This window comes from Sylvia atricapilla, chromosome 19 (assembly GCF_009819655.1).
Source record: "Sylvia atricapilla isolate bSylAtr1 chromosome 19, bSylAtr1.pri, whole genome shotgun sequence".
In the NCBI taxonomy this organism is placed as follows: domain Eukaryota; kingdom Metazoa; phylum Chordata; class Aves; order Passeriformes; family Sylviidae; genus Sylvia; species Sylvia atricapilla.
The window spans coordinates 9,147,268-9,169,823 of NC_089158.1; the positions used below are offsets into that span (position 1 = coordinate 9,147,268).

The following is a 22,556-nucleotide window of genomic DNA, read 5'->3' on the forward strand; positions in this document are numbered from 1 at the left end:
AGGGTGACAGTGACAGTGACAGCTCCAGATGGATGGAGGTGTCACTGTCAGAGCAGGGGGTGACACAAGGTCTGAGGCTCTGCTGGAACCCTCCCCTGAGCCCCTGGGAAGGTGCCATTTGTCAAAGTCACTTAAAGAGTTAAGGTCACTTTTTCTGCCCATTTTAAGGGGGCTTTGGGCCAAAGGAGTCAGTTTGTGCCTCTCCTTGTCCGGCTCGGAGCCGTGCCACTCCCTCCGGAGGCAGCAGAGCTGGGAGTCATCCTCGGGAAACTTGGGCTGTGTCAGCCTGACACCAAAACCCTGCCTTAAACGGGTCTGAACTCCCGAGAAAGCACGGAAAGAGGAGATTCTGCTCTGCACAGGGGGAATGAGAGAGGGAAAAGGTGCAGAGCCGGCTGGGACATCGCCCAGACAAACAAACCTCCTCCCGGGATGCTGCAGACAGCCCTGAGCAGGGGAAATCCATCCCCACGGAGGGGCAGAGCGCAGCTCTCACCTTGTAGCTGAGATAGATGAGCAGCATGGTCTCCAGGAAGCTGATGAGAGCGATGCTGACCTGCAGGGACACACAGGGGAGGCTCCGAGGGGTCTCTCCGGGTGTTGGCAGAGGATCAGAGCTCTCTGAGCCCCTCCTGCCCTGGGGTGCTCCTCACACCCAGCTCCCCTGGGCTCCTGCACACCCACCGTGGGCTGCTCACCTGCACGGCCCACAGAGGGGTCTTTCTGTCCACCCAGAAGATGTGTGACCTGTGGAGAAAACCCAGAGGGGATCTCAGGGTCTTTTCCCCCCGCTGAATGCAAACCCAAGGCTGGCTCAGGAGCTGCTGTTCTTTGCTGCACTGTTGGCTCAAGCAGCCCCTACACTGGAAATAAATATTCCCAAGGGTGCAGCCGCTGGCACTTGCCAATGGATTTGATTCTGGGATGCTGCTCCACATCCCTGGAGCAGCCCCACCACCAAAAGTGGCCTCAGGCAGCCGCCAGCAGCAGCCACCCCCATCCCTCTGCTGCCACGTCCTGGCAGAGCTGAGCCCCAGCCCTGCAGCAGCTCCCCACTCACCAGTTGATGTTCGTGGACTGGTTGAAGGCTGTGTAATTCTGCTTCTCGCATTCCCAGCTGGGAGAGAAAGAGCAGGGAAAGGCTGTCACTGGGGGGACGGGGGTGCTGGGAGTGATTCCTGGGGATCAAAATGCGCCCTCATGGCTGGGGGAGGACTGGACAACATTTCCCTGGATCCTGATTCCTATCAGGGCTTTGCACGGGAAAAGTCTCACCCAGCAGCCCTGAAACATCTCATTGCTGGAGGATAAAACCTCTCAGGTGCTGCAGCCCCTCCCAGAGATGCTGTGGAACGCTGACTCTCCCTGGCACAGTGCAAAGGGGAACTGGGAGTTACCAGGTGACAATTAGCAAAAAAAAATTGCTGAGCTGCAGCTCGTGGGACAAGGACACGCAGCCAAGCTCTCCCTGCCTCGCTGTGAGGGATGTGCTGCTGCCACACAGCCTCGGGAAAACGGGATCCCCTGAGCTGCCGCTGTGCTACACCTCTCAAGGATGAGCATCTGTGTCCTGCTTCGCTCTCCCAGGTCTGAAAGGTGCAGATGTACTTGGTAGTCTGCAGCCTTTGCAAGGAGAAAATCAAATCGCTGATTCTCCAAGCTCTTGGGAACAAAAAAAAAAAAAAAAAACCCAAAAAACACATTGTACATGAGCTAAACGAAGGAAGGACATTAAAAACAGGCTTATACAGAAACCCAGCACAAAACTGATGTGTGGGATCATCCATCACCTCAAGGATCCACACAGCACAACGAATTTCCCTCTCAAATGCTTCGATTTAGTGTTGATGCCTTCAAGGGCGTCAGCCTGCAGAAAGTATTTGCATGGTGATGCCCCGGGGTGACTGAGCTCTGGCCTGTGTCTGAAGGCCACGCTGAGCCCCTGACAGAGGCAGACAGAATTTGGAAATGGACGTGACCTGAATTTTTCCACCACGCACAGCACGGGACCAGCGGACAGCCCCGTCCGTGGGGGTTGAGCCTGGGAGGGTTTGATCAAGAGCCAATTCCGAGAGCATCCTCACTCCTGCTGCATCCACACCGAGCTGTGGGCTGGGCTGGGGGCCCTGGGGGCACTCACCAGCCGATTCCCTCCTCGGGGTTGTCCAGCAGGACACGGACGATGTACAGGAGGCACGTGAGCAGCTTCAGGGAGAAGTTGAAGAGCCGGATCCTCAGGCCTGTGGTGGAGGGGAGCAGGGATGAGGCGGCATTCCTGGGCATCCCAAACTTCCCCAGGCATCCCCAAAGACCCCGGGTTCCCCGTGCAGCCCCCAGAGCACAGCCCCACAGCTTGTGCCAGCCCCACAGGAGCCCTGTGAGCCCCAGGCCAGCAGCACTGCCCACGCTTTGCCCAGGGCTCCTGCCCAGTGTCACAGACACAGGAGAGCAAGACAGAAATAAAAACGCTGGGTCAGCTCCTTGCTGACCCCAATAGATGTGAGAGACAAACGAGGAGCTGCTGGAGTGTGTCCCCCTCATTAAGCAGGCATCCATTTAAAAGCACCAGAGCAGCACTGACCACATTACAACCAGCTCGCAGGAGCAGGGACAGGGAGGAAAAGCTGCTGCTTTATCCACTCTGCCTCCCCAGCCGGTCCGTGGGGTTATTACTCAAATTACAAGTGAGAAATTCATCACATTTTCATTAAAAACTTCCCCCTGGGCTCCCTGTTGTGCCGCGCTCTGGCTTCTTAACAAGACAACAGGATGCAGGGAGGGAAAGAAAACTCGAATTTATAAATTAAGGAGCGGACCCCCCTCCAGCCAGCTAATGACATCTCGGAGGAAGAAAATAAAAACACCATTAGTCAAGTGGAGACTAATCCCCGTGGCTGGAGAGGGAGTGGGTAACTCCCAGCCGGCCCTGGCTGTCCCCAGGGACACACAGCCAGCTCGGTGATGGGGACATTAGCCCCCAGACACCCACCCTGCTCCCAGGCAGCTTGTCACAGCTCTTTGTCACGCTGGGCTGTCCCCAGGGAGCGGAGAGGGCAGAAGGGCTCATCTCCTCCCCGTGCAAAGCATCCCCCCAAACCGAGCCACAAAAAAAAAGGGACCAAGAGGCGGGCAGGGGACACGCGGGGACAAAGCCACCAGCAGATGGCAATCAGTGGCTTCTCATCCCCCAGGACAGAGCTCTCCCGGCTCGGGCAGGGCACGGAGCGACTCACTCGATCGCTGGTTCTTGATGAAGAAGAGCTTCAGCCGCTCCTTGAAGGTGTTTTCATTCACGTAGAACTCCACCTGCACCCTGCGGGGAGAGTGCCCAGAGGGGCGGCTCAGGGCGCTGCCAGCGCAGGGCAGGAGCCCCCCGGGAGCCCCTCTGTGTCCCCATCCCAGCGAGGTGACACCCCGCAGGGACCCCAGGCTCGGGCTGTCCCCGCAGTCCCAAAGCGGCAGCGCCAGCAGCCGGGAGCCCCAGGGACCCCCCAAAACAGCCGATGTCACCCCAGGGCCAGCTCTGCTGGGGACCCAGGGCTTGGCTTTCCTCCCCACACAACCAGCTGACAGCAGAGGTACAAACTTCTCCTTTCACAGCCTCCGAAACTCCCAGAAAAGCAGCGGCCTTGGTTTGGAGCATCCCTCCCATTGACTGATCTGCTCCAGCCACCCAGCTGCAGCAGGCCAGGAGCTGCTGAGGACAATGTCCCCAGCGTCCCCAATGTCCCCTGGCTCTCTCCATGCCCCGGCTCTTCCTGGGGAGGAGAAACACTCAGCATCGAAGCCGTTAAAAGACAATTCCCCTCTAAAAAGGAGAAAAATTTCCCTTCGTTGCTAAGATACCACACTTGGTCATTCCAGAAAAAAAAAAATAAAAATCCCCAGGAGCTGACAAGCAGCTCCAAACATCTCCTGGCATCCTTGGTGACAGGCGACACGCCAGGGCAGGGAGTCACCTGGCAGGGCCCTGCACAGGAGGAGGAGCAGCGGGTGAATGTGGAAATGGCCCGTTCACGCCTTCCTCTGCTCCCCGCGGCAGCCCCACAGCCCAGCCGCCCTGGGGATGGGAGAAAAATCCCCCCGAGGCTGGCGGCTGCTCCGCAGGGATGTCAGCAGGGTCCGGGATCCTGGATGAGGGCTGCGCTGGCTCCCGGCTCGGCTCATCCTCTGGCGGCACTTTATAAACGCCCGCAGCCCTTTGCGAACTCGTCATTATTCATCACCTTCGGTGGCAGCGCTTCTGCCGAGCGCCGCTGGAGCTCCAGAGGTTCCCCCTGCCTCGGCTTTGGACTGAGCGAGACAAAACTGGCTCCTTCCCGTCCGGCCCAGAAAGGAGTTAAACGCGGGGAATTAACAAATCGCTTCCCCTGGCTGTTCTCAGTCCTGGGGAAGCGCTCGGGTTATTACTCCTTTTGGAGCTGCCCCGGAGGCGATCAGACCTCCTGAAGCAGGCGCCTTCCCCAGCCCTCCATCCATCAGGGTGAGGCCATTCCCTCTCCAGCCCCATCCTGATTTATCGGGAAGCAGCTGCTCCTCGCTCTGACACGGAGGGATAAAGATTTTACCGAGCATTTCCGTGCCCAGCTGATCAGGCAGCAGACAGGGAGAGGGGTTTTTGAGACCCTCATCGCCCGGGGGTCCCTCATCCTGGGCTCCACCTCGGCCAGTCCAAGGTTTTGCACCACACCAGGTTCGTGGTCACCAGCAGAAGGTGGACAACCCCAGAGAGCAGGAGAATTTATGTCCCTGGCTCATCAGCACGATGCAAAGAGCGTTAATGCAGAGCCTCAAAGCCCAGCCTTCACAAGAGTTAAAATTAATCGTCTCCGGAGCCAGACTCGGCAAATCATTTTCTTTTTTTTCCTGTGCCAGGGCATAAATCAGCTGTCACAACTGCTCACAACGCTGCACGCAAGGTAATTGCTCCTTCTCCTCATTAAGGATGCCCAGGAAGTTGCTGGGAAGCGGCTTTCAGCTCTGACAGCAGCACCCCATTTATCAGAGTCCCCCAGGATTAAGTGCCTTGAGGAGCCCGAGACTTCAGGGAGCACGATTCCTCTCGCCAGACATTTGTCTGCTACCAAAGCAGCAAACAGCAAAATAAATCTGTGTCACCAGACAGATGGTTCACTGATCTGTGGAGCTGTGGCCCACCTCGGAGACAATGACTGTAATTGCTGGTGGATAAAAGGACTAAATGATTAGATCTAACTTTTTTTTATGATGAAGTAGCCCACGTGTTCATCCATCCTGGTGGCTGCAGGAAAGAAGGAACGCTGCAAAAACAACAAAGCGACAAAATGTCTCGACTGGGGGGAAACAGGGTGTTTAACACTGCAAAGAGATGAATAAAAGAACGTGGAGGGAAGAGGTTCCTGTGCAGACAACCTGCCAAGGCTGAGCCCCAGATCTTTGTGCTCTGCAGGTGAATCCAACACCCCACAGCTGAATGAGGGGTGGCTCTTCCCAGGCAGCAGCATCATCCCAAAGTTTCAAAGCTCCTACTCCATTTCCAGCTGAGGGGAGGAGATGATATAATGTAAAACCTACCCTTTAATTTCATTGTCAGGGAGTTAGCTGGAAATAAAAACCAAGCAGAACTCTGACTGCATCATCACCGCCCCAAAACACACCAGAGTGACAGCTCTGCCTTCACAGCAGCTCTGCCACGATGGGGTGTTCAAAGTGTCCCCTCCCTGCTGCTCTGGTGGGCATCCTGTCCAGCTGGGACATCTTCCCCACCTGGAGGATCCTTCTCACCTGGAATATCCTGCATTCCAGGATGCCCACCTGGAATATCCTTCCCACCTGGAATATCCTGCCCACCTGGAATATCCTGCCCACCTGGAGCATCCTCCCCACCTGGAGCATCATCCCCACCTGGGACATCCTTCCCACACGGAATATCCTTCACAACTAGAGCATCGTCCCCATCTGGAGCATCCTGCCCACCTGGAATATCCTGCCCACCTAGACCATCCTTCCCACCTGGAATATCCTTCCCACCTGGAATATCCTTTCCACCTGGAATATCCTGCCCATCTGGAATATCCTGCCCACCTGGACCATCCTTCGCACCTGGACCATCATCCCCACCTGGAGCATCATCTCTATCTGGAGCCTCATCCCCACCTGGAATATCCTTCCTACCTGGAGCATTATCCCCACCTGGGACATCCTTCCCACACGGAATATCCTTCACAACTAGAGCATCGTCCCCATCTGGAGCATCCTGCCCACCTGGAGCATCATCCCCACCTGGACCATCCTTTCCACCTGGAATATCCTGCCCACCTGGACCATCCTGCCCACTTGGAGCATCCTTCCCACCTGGAATATCCTTCCCACCTGGAGCATCATCCCCACCTGGAATATCCTGCCCACCTGGAGCATCATCTCCACCTGGAGCATCCTTTCCACCTGGAATATCCTTCCCACCATCCAAACATCCTCCTGCCGGCCCATCCCAGGCCATTCCAAGGGTCACCAGCTCCACAGTCAGCGCACAGCTCCCTCCCCTCCGAGCCCCTCAGGCCGTGCAAACCACGACCCTGCCACAAGTTTAGTTACAACCCCTCTGCTTGCAAGTGTAATTACTGCTATTATGCACTTCATCATGCCTGAGCGGCTCCGTTTTCCTCGCCGGGTTATTTATTGTGCTTTATTAATCTAAGATTAGAGGCAATTTGTTGTAAGATGATGAGTTCCCGAAAAAAGACACAATAGTTTGTTCAGAAAAGTGCAGGATGAAAGGGCAGGACGAGCACATCGCAGCCCACTGGCATTAAAATAGACACTGAGGAGCACAGCCCCTGCTCCTTGCTTTGAATTTCCCCAGAAAGGTGGGACTGTTCTCTTAAAAAGGAGAAAAACACACACAAAAAAACCCCCAAAAAAACACCACAAAAAACCAAACCAAACCAAACCAAAAAAAAAAAAAAAAAAAAAAAAAAAAAAAAAAAAAAAAAGCAAGCGGCTGCAGCATTTTCATAATTCCATTTTTTTTCCTGGAATTACAGAAACGTGCTGCTGGCCCAGTCGGGCTCCCTGGGGATCCCTGTGGGTACCAGACACAGCTCAGAGGAAGGTGAGGAGCAGGGCAGGGCTGCAGCATTTCCTTCTCCAGCGCCCCGAGGAGGCTGTGCAGGATGCTCTGAGGGCACCGTGCCATGGCCAGGCTGTCTCCAGCCCTCACTCAGCACCAGGAGCAACCAGCGCCAGCTGGAACCTGAGCACAGCCCAAATCCTTCCCAAATAAACCACACAAACCTGCCGGGCTGGGGCTCAGCTACCTGCTGAGGGCAGCTCCGTAAATACCCAGGCAGCTCCAGCCCTCCTGATCCTCTTTGGGATGGTTTTTTTCCCTTTTTTCCCCATGGGGAGGGATGTTGGGACGCGGAATCTCCAGCGGGACAGGTGACAGGGGCTGAGCTGTGTGTGTCACCCCGGAGGCTGGCAGAGGATGGGGACAGCTCCTGGAGCTCCCAGAGCAGGCTTTGGGCAGGAGAATTGCTGTACAGCTGTGTGCACACCGCCAGCCTGGGCTCCTGCCAAAGGCACACGCACAGCGAGCTGCGCCCGCGCTCCAAAAGCGGTAATGGAACAATTTTACTCCAAGGAGGAGCGCTGTGCTTTGGGGCAGGGCTGAGACGGCTTTGAATCGGGCCGGGGATGAGCTCCGGGGGCTGCTCCTGCCGCGGGATGCTCGGATTCAGCCCCGTGGCAGGATTGGTGCCCTGGGGTGGTTGGACACCTTCCCCCGGGAGTGTCTCTGCTCCTCCAGAGCATCACCGGACCGCCGCCGAGCTCTCCTCTCCTCTCCCGCTGCAGCAGCAGCTCCTCCGGGAAATCTCCGTTTTTACACCAGAAAATATCGAGCTGGGGCTGTGTGTCCCCGTTTTGGGGACAGAGCTCCCCGTGCCAGCGCTGCTGAGCCACGCAGGGAAGGGCAGAGCGGGGTCTGTCTCGGGGGGATTTCAGGTCCTGAGGGAGGGACAGGGGAGCGCGGGACATCACCGGCAGGGTCACCTGTGCTGCAAACGGGGCAAACCTGCCCGCTGTGAGTGAATTTTGTCATCCCACATCCCCGGGAGCTGCTCTGCCCCTCGCCCCAGAATTTCAGGTGACCCTCATGGGTCACAGCAGCACCCGGCCCCGAGGTGATCACAGGTCCCACATCAGCCTGTGACAGGCACTGGCACATCAACCATGGCACAGCCACCAGGCCACCATCACACGCACTGTCATTGTCACAGCCACCACGGCACTGTCACAGTCACCGGGCCACCATCACAGGCACTGTGCCACTGTCACAGCCACTGGGACACCATCACAGCCACTATGGCACTGTCACAGCCACTGTGCCACCATCACAGCCACTGTGGCACCATCACAGCCACTGTGTCACTGTCACAGCCACCACGGCACTGTCACAGCCACCGTGGCACTGCCAGAGTCACATTGGTACCACCACAGTCATTGTGGCACTGTCACAGCCACCACAGCACTGTCACAGCCACCATGGCAGTGTCACAGCCACCATGGCAGTGTCACAGCCACCATGGCATCACCGCAGTCATTGTGGCACTGTCACAGCCACCATGGCACTGTCACAGCCACCACAGTACCATTGCAGCCACCATGGCACTGTCACAGCCACCGTGGCACTGTCACAGCCACCATGGCATCACCGCAGTCATTGTGGCACTGTCACAGCCACCATGGCACTGTCACAGCCACCATCACAGTGTCACAGCCACCATGGCAGTGTCACAGCCACCATGCCACCATCATAGCCACCGTGGCACTGTCACAGCCACTGTGGCACTGTCACAGCCACCACAGCACTGTCACAGCCACCATCACAGTGTCACAGCCACCATGGCACTGTCACAGCCACCATGCCACCATCATAGCCACCATGGCACTGTCACAGCCACCATGGCACTGCCACAGCCACCATCACAGTGTCACAGCCACCATGCCACCATCATAGCCACCATGGCACTGTCACAGCCACCATGGCACTGTCACAGCCCTGTGGAAAGGCAGCTGTCCCCCCTGGCTCCTGCAGCACCAGGAATGAGTTTCCCTGGCACTGCACACGCCGAGGCTCATCACAGAGCACAGAAGCGAGTCCCACATCAATAAACACTGCCCAGGGAGCCAGGATGAGGCTGTGGCACATCCTGCCCCTCGAGCACAAGGATTAGTTTCTTCAAGATTTCATGCATTTACCATGGGAATCAATCAGAAAAAAAAAAAATAAAAATCTCCTCCTGTTTTATCATGGAGTGTGATCTTTTTGCCCGAAGAAAGAATTGATATTGCCAACCACTCTGCAGCAAATTAAACCCAGCTGGGTGCAGGTAATGTCATCCCAGCTCCAGCAGAAATGCTGCAGTTTTCTTTTTTGGGGATGAAGAGCAAATCCCAAAGCAGTCACTACAGGAAAAACCCTGCCCAGGTGAAGGTTTGGCCTCCAGGGCCATTTCTATCACATCCTGGGCTCATCCCACAAACCTTCACGTGCCAGAGGGCCAAGGGCTGACCCAGACTGCAGGAAGGGATCCACGGGCCTGAAGAGATGTAAAAGAAACCTCCTGCTTGACTTTCAGCTCTTCCATACACATATAATGTTTTATTAGGGAGGACATTGCAATGGCAATGGGATTTTTATCGATTCCCCTTCCCTGAAGGCAGCTGCAATCCCTCTCCCAGCTGTGTCCAGCAGTTGCAGAGCTCATTTCCAGGCACCAAACCAAATGCTGGAGGGAACAGGGACATGCTCAGGGGTTCAAGTTGTAGATAATAGAACACTTTGGGCTTGAAGGACTTTAAAATTCATCCTGCTGTGGACACAACACCTTTCACTATCCCAGGGTGCTCCAAGCCCTCTTCAGCCTGGCCTTGGACACTTCCAGGATGGGGCAGCATCTCCCATCCAAGGTTTGGATGGTGCTCATGGACTTCCTCCTACACAAAATCATTGTACTGAAGGTTAAAACCCCAAAAGGGAAGCAGCAATGGCACGACAGGCTGTGCTTCCTTTGGTCTATTTGTTTTGCAACACTGGAGACCGACACTCATGAGTCTGCTCCAGTAATTGCTTGTGCTGATGAATCTGCATTGTTTAATTAGGGCTGTGCATGGAGGTCATAGTTAATGGATAATTGCCCATTTGCTGCTATCAATTCTTCCTCAAGAAACTTGTCTGTCCCCTGGGAGCAAAGAATCCTCCCCGTGGTGGGAACTGCTGAAGGATTTGCTGCTCCCATACACAATTCCTTGGTGCCCCAGAGCGGTAAAGGACAAATCTTGTGCTTATCAGCTCCCTGAAAAGCAGGATAATCATGGAACCACAGACTGGTTTGGGTTGGAAGGAACCTTTAAAGGTCATCTGCTTCCAGCCATGAGCAGGGACAATCCCACTAAACCAGGCTGTTCCAAGCCCCATCCATCCTGGCCTGGAAACACTTCCATGGATGGATTTTAATCCACAGTCATTTAGAGCTGAGGTTCACCACTGTTCTCAGCAGCGGGTATTGCCAAAAAAACTCAGCTCGCCAAACACCCCAAATTCCAAGGGTTTTTTGGGTTTTTTTGCCCTCTGGAGGAGGGCAGGGTGGTCTTTTCCCTCGTCCCTCCCCGCGGCACCGGGAGACGCGGGCACTTACTGTGAGAAGGAGGAATCCACGCTGAAATCCTCGGCGTGAGCCCTAAGAGCGAGAGCAGCACAGAGGGTGAGGGAATGCCCCCGGGGACCAGAGGCCACCCAAGTGCTCAGCCGAGGTCACACCACGCCTGGGACACGTCCCTGCTCAGCTCCCTGTGACGCTCTGGTGGCTTTGCTGACTATGACCCCTCTAAGGACTCAGCTCCGTGGATAAAAATGGGGTTTATGCCTGTTTTATGCCCCTTTTTTAAAAAAAAAACAAACAAAACTGTGTTGCTGCTCTGCCTTTGATCAGTGCCACACTTAGTGCAGAGAAATGAGGTTTTGGAGGGTTGCTGCTTTCAGGAACTCGGCATTGTGCCCCTCTCCTGGGCTGGTTTTACAGACACCAGCGATGAGCAGAGGAGGGAAAAGGAAACAGAATGAAAAAAACCCAAAAAAATCAAATCGAATGACAAAGAGGAACGATGAGGGTGATGAGGGGTTCAAGGCAAGGGGAGGAAGAACACAGAGAAAAACAAGAGTGGGTGGGAGGCGAAGGGCTGTGCTGGTGTACTGTACATCCCACAGACAGACAGACAGACAGACAGACGGCACAGGGCTGTCAAACACAGCAATTACAGCTGCAAAGCAAAAAAAAAACCACCCTTGGGAAAATGATGCTGTCATCAAGACACCCCTGGGATGGCCCCAGGTCCCCATCTGAGCCTGAGCCTTTCCCTGTTCCAGCAGTGCCCTCTCTCCTTCCCTTATTTACTGCCAGCCAGGGACACTGAGAAATATCATCTAAGCCAAGGGGGCTGCTGCAGACCATAAAGATTTTTCTTGTGTTTTCCTTTTGCTTTACGAGTCCGCAGCACTCCAGCACAGTTCAAACTAAATAAAAGCAATAAATTCCCATTTTGGCAGGAATGAGAGCCCAAAGGAAGCTGATCCATCCCTCAGCAGCCTCCCTGGGCCAGGATTTATTTTGCTCCTGCACCTGAGCTCTGGTCAGTGCAGAGGTTGGGGAGGAGCTCATTGCTCCTTCCTTTATCCCAGGTGAATATCCTTGGACATTCCCAGAGATGGGGCACCCTGTGCCAGGGAAGGATTTGCCCCCAATATTTAATCTAGCCCTGCTTTCTGTCACTGTGGAGCCATTCCTCCTTGCCCTGTCACTCCAGACCCTTATTCCAAGTCCTTCTCCAGCTCTTTTGGAGCCCCTTTAGGTGCTGAAGGGTTCTGTAAGATTTCCCCAGAGCTTTTTCTTCCCTGGGCTCATCCCCTGCCATCCTCCCTCTCTTCCCTGCTCATTTCCAGCTTTCTCCTGCAACTCTCCCGGAGCACTGAATTAATTCCCACCAAAGTGGTCTCTTGTGCCACCTCTCCCAGCGAGGCCAAGCCCTGGGGTGCCTCTGCAGCCGTGCCTGGGAGCAGCCCTGCCATTTATTCCTGCCCAGATTCTCTCCAGCTGCAGAGCAGAGCCTGGGGAAGGAGGGAAGGAGTGGAGTCTGCCGGCTCAGGCTCCCTCCAGCTAAATTGGATTATCCCACGTTAGCAGCAGGGGCTGCTCGAGCCCCTCCGCCTGCGTTTGGTTTTGAGCAGTGGCCTTTTCTGCCTCACGGAGATGTTTATGGGGAAAGAATCAGCAAATGATTTGGTTTTTCTCCTAATCTGGTGCCAGCTGGCAGCCGGGGAAGAACGGAGGAACAGGAGCTAATTCCAGCTGCAGAGAAACCCTCCTGAAAGCCAAAGAGCAAAGGCACAAACCCACACAGAGCAGCGGGGTCCTGCAGAACCTGGAGGTTCTGGGGAAATGGGATGAGATCCCCAGGATTCCTTCCCCCAAAGCCACGGGCTCAGGAGGAGAATAAACACCTCACTCACATGGAGGCACCAAGAACAAGAGACTTCAAACTCATGGGCAGACATAAACCTCCCCAAGGGTGGCTTTGGCCACTCTGTGCAGTGGTTAAAAAAAAGCAATAAAAGCTTTGGCCACTCTGTGCTGTGGTTAAAGCACACCCAATAAAATAACCCCCCCTCCTTTTTTTTTTTTTTTTTTTTTTTTTTTTTTTTTTTTTTTTTTTTTTTTTTGGGTCACAAAAAAGTGCTTTTGGCTCCCAAATGAGTGAAGTTTGTTCTGCTGGTCACAGAGTGAAGAAGTGATTTCAGGTATCCCACTGAAATCTCTCTTTCTTCCCGCCAGGCACTGAAATCCTCACCAACACTCCACTCGCCGAGAAAACATGGAGATTTCTCTAAGAAAACTAAAAAAATCACTCCAAATCTCATTTGGAAAACAGGCGTTTTCCAGATCCTAAAACCACTTTAACAGTGATTTACAACACACAGAACTAAAGCCACTTAATGGAGTCAGAAAGGTTACGCCGGCTTTTAATGTGCTTTAGATAATCTACTTCAAATTGACCTTTTCTATTTCATCCAGGTCTGGCTCCACGAGAGCAGACAAACCTCGGCTCGCCTCATTCCCATGGAAAACAAGGATGGCACAGGCAGGGAAACGACCTCTGCTGCCCTGCAGGGGCCAGGGGCTGGCAGGGCAGAGCTGTCCCCTTGTCCTGGTGGTGCCAAGCTGCTGCCTGGCACAAAAAAAACCCCATTTCCCAGGCAGAAGAGCAGAGCAGGGAAGGAACAGAAAGGTGGGAGAAAGGAGAGGAGCAGAGGGGGAAGGAATTTCTTGGCTGCTGCAGAAGACAGGTCTGCCCCCACCTTTCCAGCTACAGCCCCTGACAAAAGGGGAAGGTTTTATTAGAAGGTGAAGGAGACAAAGGCACGTTTATTATTAGAACCAAGCCGTAATAAAGCTCGCTTATGTAAAAAGGAGAGCAATCACCTGCCCACCCATGCTGCAGGCAGCTCCTGGGCTGAGCAGCACCTTCCACCTCATCCTGCCTCCTCAGCTTTGGCTGCAGCACCTCCCAGCAAAGGCAGCACGCCCCTGAGGTGGGCAGGGATGTGCACAGCACTCCTGGGCTCCAGCATCCCAAAAATTGGGGCAGCAGAACCAGTTCCCCTCTCTCCAGGGGGGAAGGCAGCCAGCCCCAAGCCCCAGCTCTCCTCCAGCCCTGCCAGGGTGCTGCAGGATCCGGGTGGAATTTAGCTCTCGTGCAGATAATTTGAGGCTAAATGCTGTCCCCCCGTGCTCCAAGAGCTCCAGGATGCTCAGGGGGAGAGAGCAGCAAAGCCCAGCAGCAGCTCACACAGAGACCTGTTCCCCTCCCAGCAAACTCTGCACCGTCACCGCTGCCTCCCGACTTTTTGTAAATGAAGAGCATTAAAAATTCACTTCTGGTGGTGCATTTCCTATTCAATTTACAGCCATGGCTTCCAAACGAACAAACAAACAAACAAAAAAAATTCATGCCTTGACTTGAAGCTGCTGGAAGTTACAGACACGAGTAATGACCTGCCAACACCACTCCTGGCTTCAGGCTGCTTTAATAACCACTTGCAAGGCTCGGAGGCATTTCGAGACCAAGGTGGAAAGGCATTAAATCTGATGACCTTGTCCATTAACTCTGGGAAGGATTTAATGCCTTTTCCCCCTGATCTCGAAATGCCTTCAACTCAGGGTCAGGGGAGAGGGGTGAAGATGAGCCAAGCAAGGTAAGTGCCTGGGGAGGCTTCCCAAAGCCGTGCTCAGCCTCTAGAGACAGGAGCTGCACCACGGTTCCTACCACACTGACAGTGAGAAACTCAGCCCGAAATAGCCCGATGTGAGAAGGACAGATGGGAGGAGATGAAAAAAGAAAGTAAAGAGGGGGAGAAGGAGCGAGCAAGAGGAAGGGGAAAGCGAGAGGAAGAGGCACACGTCTGCTCACAAAGCCGTGCCAGAGGGGAGGGAAGGGCAGCTCCCCTTCCCCGCTGTGGGATGACCCCAGGGAAGGGGCTTGAGCCTCCAGCAGCTCTGGTGTGGAGGAACTCAGCCAGCTGTGCTGGTGGGCAGCTGGAAAAGCCAGCAGCAGCTCCAGACACCTGCAGAGGTGCCACACAGACTGGCTGTGCCACCGCTGGCACCAGAGCAGCCACACGGGCAGGAGCAGGAGCTCACCTGCAGCAGGAGCTCAGCTCCCCACGGCGCTGCTTTAACCACAGGAGTACTTTTCCTTGGCATCCCTCTGCAAAAGCCACAGCACAGCTCCAACACATAAAGTTTGGGAAGAAGCAGGCGCGGTGCCAGAGCTGCAGCAGCGCTGGCTGCAGCCAGACAGGCTGTTCCCAGCCCAGTGTCCAGCCTGGCCTGGAGCTACCTTCCAGAAAGTTGTGCCTCTCCCAGAGTCGGCCAAACATTCCTGGAGGTTGGAAAGGAGCTCTAAGGTCGTCAAATCCATCGTCAAACCATACCCCCAGCAGTGCCAAGCCCACCGCTGAGCCGTGTCCCCAAACACCACAACCACACATCCTTCACACCCCTCCAGGGATGGGGACTCCACCTGTGCCAGGGCTGGACAGCCCTTTTGGTAAAGAAATTTTGCCCCAAGTCCAACCTAAATCTCCCCTGGCACACCTTGAGGCCGTTTCCTCTTGTCCTAGTGGTTGTTTTTTGGAGGAAGAGACCGATCCCTCCTGGCTACCAGCTGCTTTCAGGTCGATGGAGATGACAAGCATTGCCAAGTCTGGGCAAAAAGGCCCTGCAGATGCTCAGGCTGCTGTGACACACAGCTCCCTGCCTTTGCTAATGAGCTAAATGAGTCCCTGCAGTCCTGACAAGGGATCCTTGTGAGGGAAGGGCTGTGGATGAATTCGGAGGTGGGATGTGAGACCCTCCTGGCCCGCTCAGAGGGGTGCTGCTCTCACCACGAGCAGGAAAACCTCCCCTGGGGGAGGAAACGTGCTAATCCCTGTGCCCTGATGGGACCTGCTGGGAACGAGGATCCCAAAATAACCAGAGCAGAAGCCCAAGTGCCGAGTGTGGCATCCCGAGGTGAGGATCGTGTCTGCCTGTCAGGGCTATGTAGGGCACCGAGATCCCTGGCAGCCGTGGGAGGAGAGCTCAGCACTTCCACAGCTCAGCCTGTTCTCCCCCAGCACCCAGCTCGGTGCCCGTGCCCACAGGGCAAACAATTCCCCTGCCACAGGGTTTGAGACTGGGGACCACGGACACGGGAGCAGCCACAAACACACCCCAAAAGCCAGAGGGAGCTCAGGGCTGAGCCCTGCACGGGACACGGGGATGTCGGTGCTGTCCCTGTGCAGAGGAGTGGTGACAAAACCGGGAGGCTGAGCGCAGCTCGGGGCTATTCCAGCACCTGGGGACAGTTCCAGAAAGGAAAAGGAGCGGCCAGGCTCATGGCCCGAGTGTGCAGCCAGGGGTGGAATCGCTGTCCCACTGCCAGCAGGGTCCGGGATCGTGTCCCCAGCATCAGGATCGATTTACACACTGCCCTGAGGGCACCTGAGCTCCATTCCTGCAGTGATGCCACCCTGAAAACACCCTCAGCATGCCCCAGAGAAACGCCCAGAGGCGTGGGCAGTGCCACCTCCCTGGCCTGGCAGGAGAAGGGCCCGAGGGAAGCACACCCAGGGCTGGCAGGACAGGGGATGCTCAGCCCTCCACGGAGAGGGTGAGAGGTTGGAGCCCAAGGCTGAGAGCAGCCCGTGGGCTGGGCACGGCTGGGACATGTGGGCAGAGATGGACAAGACGCCAGAAACAGCCAGACCCCAGAGCAAACCATAGTGCCCCCCATCCAGAGATACCCCCAAACCCACACCCCAGCCCAGCCCAGCCCAGCCCAGCCCAGCCCAGCCCAGCACAGCCCAGCCCAGCCCAGCCCAGCACAGCACAGCCCAGCCCAGCACAGCCCAGCCCAGCCCAGCCCAGCCCAGCCCAGCCCAGCTCAGCTCAGCCCAGCCCAGCCCAGCCCAGCACAGCCCAGCCCAGCCCAGCCCAGCACAGCCCAGCCCAGCACAGCCCAGCCCGGCACAGCCCGGCACGCACAGCACAGCCCAGCCCAGCCCGGCCCAGCCCAGCCCAGCCCAGCCCAGCCCAGCACAGCCCAGCCCAGCCCAGCACAGCACAGCCCAGCCCAGCACAGCCCAGCCCAGCACAGCCCAGCCCAGCCCAGCCCAGCCCAGCACAGCACAGCCCGGCCCGGCCCAGCCCGTCCCAGCCCAGCCCAGCCCAGCACAGCCCAGCCCAGCCCAGCACAGCACAGCCCAGCCCAGCACAGCACAGCACAGCACAGCCCAGCCCAGCCCAGCACAGCACAGCACAGCCCAGCCCAGCCCAGCCCAGCACAGCACAGCCCAGCACAGCACAGCCCAGCCCAGCCCAGCCCAGCCCAGCCCAGCCCAGCCCAGCACAGCACAGCCCAGCTCAGCCCAGCCCAGCCCAGCACAGCCCAGCCCAGCTCAGCCCAGCCCAGCCCAGCCCAGCCCAGCACAGCACAGCACAGCACAGCCCGGCCCGGCCCAGCACAGCCCAGCCCAGCACAGCACAGCCCAGCACAGCCCAGCCCAGCCCAGCCCAGCCCAGCCCAGCACAGCCCAGCCCAGCACAGCCCAGCCCAGCCCAGCCCAGCACAGCCCAGCACAGCCCAGCCCAGCACAGCCCGGCACAGCCCAGCCCAGCCCAGCCCTGCCCGGCCCAGCCCAGCCCAGCACAGCCCGGCACAGCCCGGCACAGCCCAGCCCAGCCCAGCCCAGCCCGGCACAGCACAGCCCAGCAGAGCACATCAAAACCAAACTGCTTCACGAGCAAAACGTGTTGGATGCCCCAGATTCTCTTTCGGATCTTCTCCAGAAAGGCTCCTCCAGCGACGCTGGGTCCTGCCCTCCCTCACAAAGAGTCACTGCTGTCCCCAGCTCACAGAGGGCAGTGCAGGGCCAGGACTGGCACAGACCACCCTGACACCTCAGCCCTGCTCGGATTTGGGGTACAAACCCTCCTCCCCAGCCGGGGAGAAGCAGCAGGAGAGCCAAGGCTGGAGCAGGGCAGAGATGGGCAAACCCCAGGCAGGGGATGCTCCTGGCACAGCTTTTCTCCTGCACAAAACACCTCACCCAGAGCTGAGGCAGCAAAACCAGCACATGGCATTTGCTGAGGGCACAGGGAGGGCTCTGAAAGGTCATAGCTGGAAAAAAAAGCTTTTGTTAAAGAAATGTTAAAAGTGTTTCCTATGGAGAGCACCACCTGGAGAGCTCCTGCAGGGGCTGAGTGGCTGTGCTGGTTTCAATGGCCAGACTGGACCTCTCTGTGGCTCATTTGTCAGGCAAAAAAAAAAAAAAAAAAAAAAACACATTTAGCAAGTCCTGTTTGTTAATAGCAGGCTGCTCCTGGGGGGAACCATCATCCATCGATCAGAAATTCTATTTGCAGGCAGGTTTGGGTGAATTCCTCACTCTTTGGAGTGCTCTGGAGTGCCCACCGAGGAGACTCCAGCCACCTGGTTGACTGTAACGGGGCTGGAGCAGAGTCCCATTTATTCCTGCCAAAAATATCTCAAACTGAGAGACGAGGCAAGGGCTGGGAGTGAGCAGCCTGAAGGAGAAAGGAAGGGAGGGAAGGATCCAGCTGCTGCCTTGGGCTGCCCGACAGGAAAGGAGCAGCCAGGCTCCTCTGGGACACACAGCAAGAGGGAACAGGTACAAGGTGCAGCAAGGGGGAAATTATTCACCCTGAGTGTGATCAAACCCTGCAGCTGGCACCCAAAGAAGCTGAGAAATGCCCAGCGAGATGTTTAAAACTCAGCAGGAGCAGCCCTGGACCAGCTGGGATAACTTTAAAGCCAGTCCAGCTTTGGAGCAGAGCCCCCCAGGTTCTCTCCAAGCCCAGCTCTTCTGCAATGCTAATCTTCCTCCCAAAGCTCAGCAGCTCACAAACCTGTTACGGGAAGCTCAACAAACACAACTGAAGGAGGTGAGGGGCAGGGAGGGGACACAGAGCCCTGCCAAGGCCTGGGGCACAGCATCCAAACCAGACACCGAACGGGAATGCTTGCAATCCCTGCGGAGCCCCAGTGTGCCCTGGGACAGGCAGCGGCCAGAGCTTCCCCCGCTTCCAGCAGAGCTGCACAAACAGGACGTGGTTATCTGCTATAAAAACCTTCCTTTGTGGTTTTAAACCCGCGCCTCGGGTGCTGCAGGGAGATCTCCACTCCATGAAATGGAATCCAAACATTTTTTGCATGTCCTGCCTCCTGCCAGCAGCTCCTTCCCAAGCACAGAGCGCTCCGCTTCCCTTCACACCTTTTCCTTTCAAACCCCTCCCAGCACAGGGACAAACCTGCCTCAGGAAAAGCTGGATGCAGGGAGAACACTCAGCCTCTCCTGGCTGGTTCCAGACACTATCAGCTGGTGCCAGGGAAGTCTCAGTGCCCAGCAGCTCGGTCTGCAGCTGAGCCTGCCCTCCCTGGCATGGCCACGAGGCTCCATCCAGCTCCATCCCCATCCCACAGCAATCCTTGGCGCACAGAAATAACTCCAAGCCTCTTTGGTGGAGGATATTTCCACATGGGCAGCCTGGGCTGGTCCCATCCCACCTGCAGGCCACCAGACACGGGAAAACATCCCTGTCCTGGATGCCCAGGGGCAGTCCTGAATTCCCCTTTTTACTCCCAAGCTGCGGAGTGGTTTTTCCTCAGATGAATTCAAATCCTTTCCTCCTGTTTTGACTGGGAACCCCTAAAAGCTTTGAGATGCTGCAATGACTCAGAGACAAGAGTAAGGAGGTAAATAAAGTAGGTGAGAATAAATTTCCCTGGCTTCAGTCATCAGGAGGAATCATTTGCGTCCCGCAACGCACACCTCCTTCCACCATCACCTGGAAATTCACTCCCAGCTCCCTGGGACAATTGTCACTGCTGACTTGGTGCTTGAGTCTGGCTTTGGGTGACACAAAGCATCTCAAACTCTCTGCTCATCACTTCCCAACCAATCCTCCTGCCTTCGCTGCAGCAGTGGAAGAGAAGTGCAGGAATCTCAGCCTTAATTACCAACTCATTGTTGGGAAGCAGGAGATGCTGGCAGAGGGGAATCCAGACACCCCAAGCTGGGCTCTGCCCGCTGCCACGGGGGTGTCAAAATGTTCCACCAGCTCCCCTGCCTCACACAGCAGCCTCTTACAACAGGATTGCAGCAAAGCACCGAAAATTCCAGTGAAATCCAGGGAATTGGGTCTTTATCCAGCCCTGGGGCACCTTCCCTCGAGGGTCCACCGAAAACACCGTGGTGACGGGATTTTTGGAACTGCCTCCCTCCAGATCCAATAGCACCCTGCAGCCTCCCAACTTTATGCTGTGCTCCCACGAAAGACAAGGAGGATCAGGATGAAGGTTTGCCCCCCTGGGCTTGGGCAGGAGCCCACCAAGCCGCTGGGTGCCAGAGAGGAGAAGCCCTTCTGGCAATTTTAATCCCTGCTGATCAGCGGGATGAGTCTGTACCAGTCTCCCACTTGTGTTTTTCTGGCCCTTACACATCTGGTTTGACCCTGTCCTGAGAGGACACCACCAGCACTTGGAAGAGCACAGAGAAGAAGCAGCCTTGCCCCAAAGGCTTTGCCCACGGTGGTGCTCAGGACGTGCCCTCAGAGGCTCAGGTACCCTCAGGTCCCAAAGCCACAGAACCAGACCACAAACAGCGCTGGGAGCAGACCCAGGATGTCAAACCCTTCTGAAACCACACCAGCTCCAGGGATTTATTCCCACTGCACAACGCCCATCCTCACCCTCCACACGTGTGAGCCCTTGCCTGGCACAGTCAGAGGCAGCTCCCCACCAGCTCCCGGTGTTTGCTCCCCACAGCCCCGGTGCCATCTGGAGCTCTGGCACACCACACCAGGGACACACACCCCCACGGCTCCCCAGGGCACCGGGAGGACTCTGCCTCCTCCCAGACCTGGAGACTGAAGCATGTGGCCGGCACGGCACCGGCAGCAGCCACGCCGGTGCTCCCCAGCACACTCCTCCCTTCTCCTCGGCTTCCCCGGCGGGCACCACAGCTGCTGCTCCTGGCTCCCTGCCATCCTCCCCCCAGATACGCCAAGAGGCAGAAGCTGAGGCATTAATTCGTTCCAATCTAAAGGCAAACAAGTAGAATCTCCCCCCTGAGCAGGGGAGCTTTCCCCACCGTGCTCGTTTGCACCAAATCACGTCCCAGGAGACATACAGTACACAGGCACAGGTGAGGCAGCATGGATGGGGAGATGGCGGAGGAGAAGGAAAAAGAAAAATGGAACGAGCAGAACAAGAGCTGAATTAGTGACATTTGCATCCTCATCGTAACCAGGGGACCTGGGCTCCTTCTGAATCACTGAAATTCCCAGAGCAGCGCAGAGCGTTCTCCTCCTCCTCCTGAAAAACAGCTCCTTCCTCGCTCTACACTCAGCCCTGTGCTTGCAGGAAGGCTGCAGCATTTCCTATGGCAGCTTCTCCTCCTTTTTTTTTTTTTTTTAATTTTTTTTTTTTATTGCAGTGACAAATAAATTATTGCTCAGATGGGGAGGGACAGAGCATCCCTCCTGCCATGCTAACATGGTGCTTATGTACAGTGCGTGCCGTGGCGTTAGCCGTGTAAATAAGCTTGGGGTTTATACTGCACAGGGGAAGGTGCAGTGCAAGTTAACAGGGGTGTGTGGCAGCCCCACACCTGGGTCTCAGGCTGCCATTCAGACATGCTTCAGGCATATTTAAAAAAAAAAAAAAAAATCAAAAAAGGAATCAAGAAGCACCTATAAAAAATTTAAAGGAACTGGTTTCCTTCTGCTCCAGCTCCCTATTTCATAACACAACTTTGGAGCTGGCGTGGCTCTTTAACGTAGCAATCCAGGGTTTGATCCACCACCCCTCCAGCCCGTGGAGGCTCTAATCCTTTCCCTCTCGTTTAAAAGATAAAAGGTGCTGCCTCCCCCGCCCAGCCTTCCCCACGCACCACTGCAGTCCTGCAATACCTTTGTCCGACATCACTCCCCATGGATCCCATCCTCCGAGACGGTAACAAGGGGCTCACCCCGTGGACATCTTCTGTGGTGGCCGGTGGGACGGTTTTGACGTGGGAATGGCTCTCGGAAGGGGAATTCTTCAGCTTGGCTCTTGCCATCCTGCCAGCCTCTGTGACTTCCTCCTCTTTCCCCCCTGAACTCTCTCATACATAGCAATCCTCACCGCAATCAGTTTAGAGCTGTCGGCGCGTACCATCTCCTCCTTTCTTCTCCTCTCCCCAGTCACGGCTGCTCAGTGGAACAATCCTGCCCTGTACATTTATTTTGGTAGTGAGGGGAGTCAAGGCAAACTCTCCGGCCTTGCTGCCGCCGAATTTGGTGCAAAACCGCCGGGGAAAAAACAATCCGCGATGCAGAAATCTCTGAAAGGGCTTTGTTTGCTAAATAATGAAATTGCCTAGCCTGACTCTGTCAAAAGAAGGATTGCTCTGCTCTTATCACCACAGGCAGGGCAGGGGCTGAAGGATTAGTATTATTTTTTTTTTCTCCCCCCATCGCTGTTTTTCGGTAGCAACACGAGGAGGAGGAAGCTATTTTATCTCGCTGCTCCGTGCGCAGAGCAGCGTGCAGACTGCGTGCCAGGGAACAGACTCAGCGGGTTTGGCTCTCTCAGGCACAAAGCAGCAGAGCTATGTCCCCTCCTGAACGCTGCGAACCCGGCAGGGAGGAACTCACTGCTGCTCCCTCAGAGTAGGGCTCAGTTCCTGCTCACCTGGCCACGCAGGTGCGCCTGACCTGGCCCAGGGTGAAGTGACACATTTCCCTCTTCAGGTGACAGCAAAAGCTGCTGCTCCTTCAACACCCTTGGCATCGATTTGTCAAGATGGCCAAGAGAAAAGAGAATTCACCGTGGCCAGGGGAGAGCCGAGCTGGAGATAACACCTGAGCGCACAGGTGGGATTGGAAAGGGTCCTGAATTCTTCCCTGTTTTGGGAA

At 55.9% G+C, this 22,556-nt stretch overlaps 1 protein-coding gene across 1 annotated transcript in view; it reads right to left on the reverse strand.

Moving 5' to 3' along the window:
• Positions 1-21,718, reverse strand: part of KCNT1 (potassium sodium-activated channel subfamily T member 1) — a 39,622-nt gene extending 17,904 nt beyond the window's left edge. The window contains 7 exon segments of the mRNA XM_066333066.1: positions 497-556; positions 699-747; positions 1,061-1,117; positions 2,141-2,240; positions 3,234-3,313; positions 10,680-10,721; positions 21,570-21,718. Of these exon segments, the coding sequence (XP_066189163.1) occupies positions 497-556; positions 699-747; positions 1,061-1,117; positions 2,141-2,240; positions 3,234-3,313; positions 10,680-10,721; positions 21,570-21,718 (537 nt within the window).
• Positions 21,719-22,556: the final 838 nt, after the last annotated feature.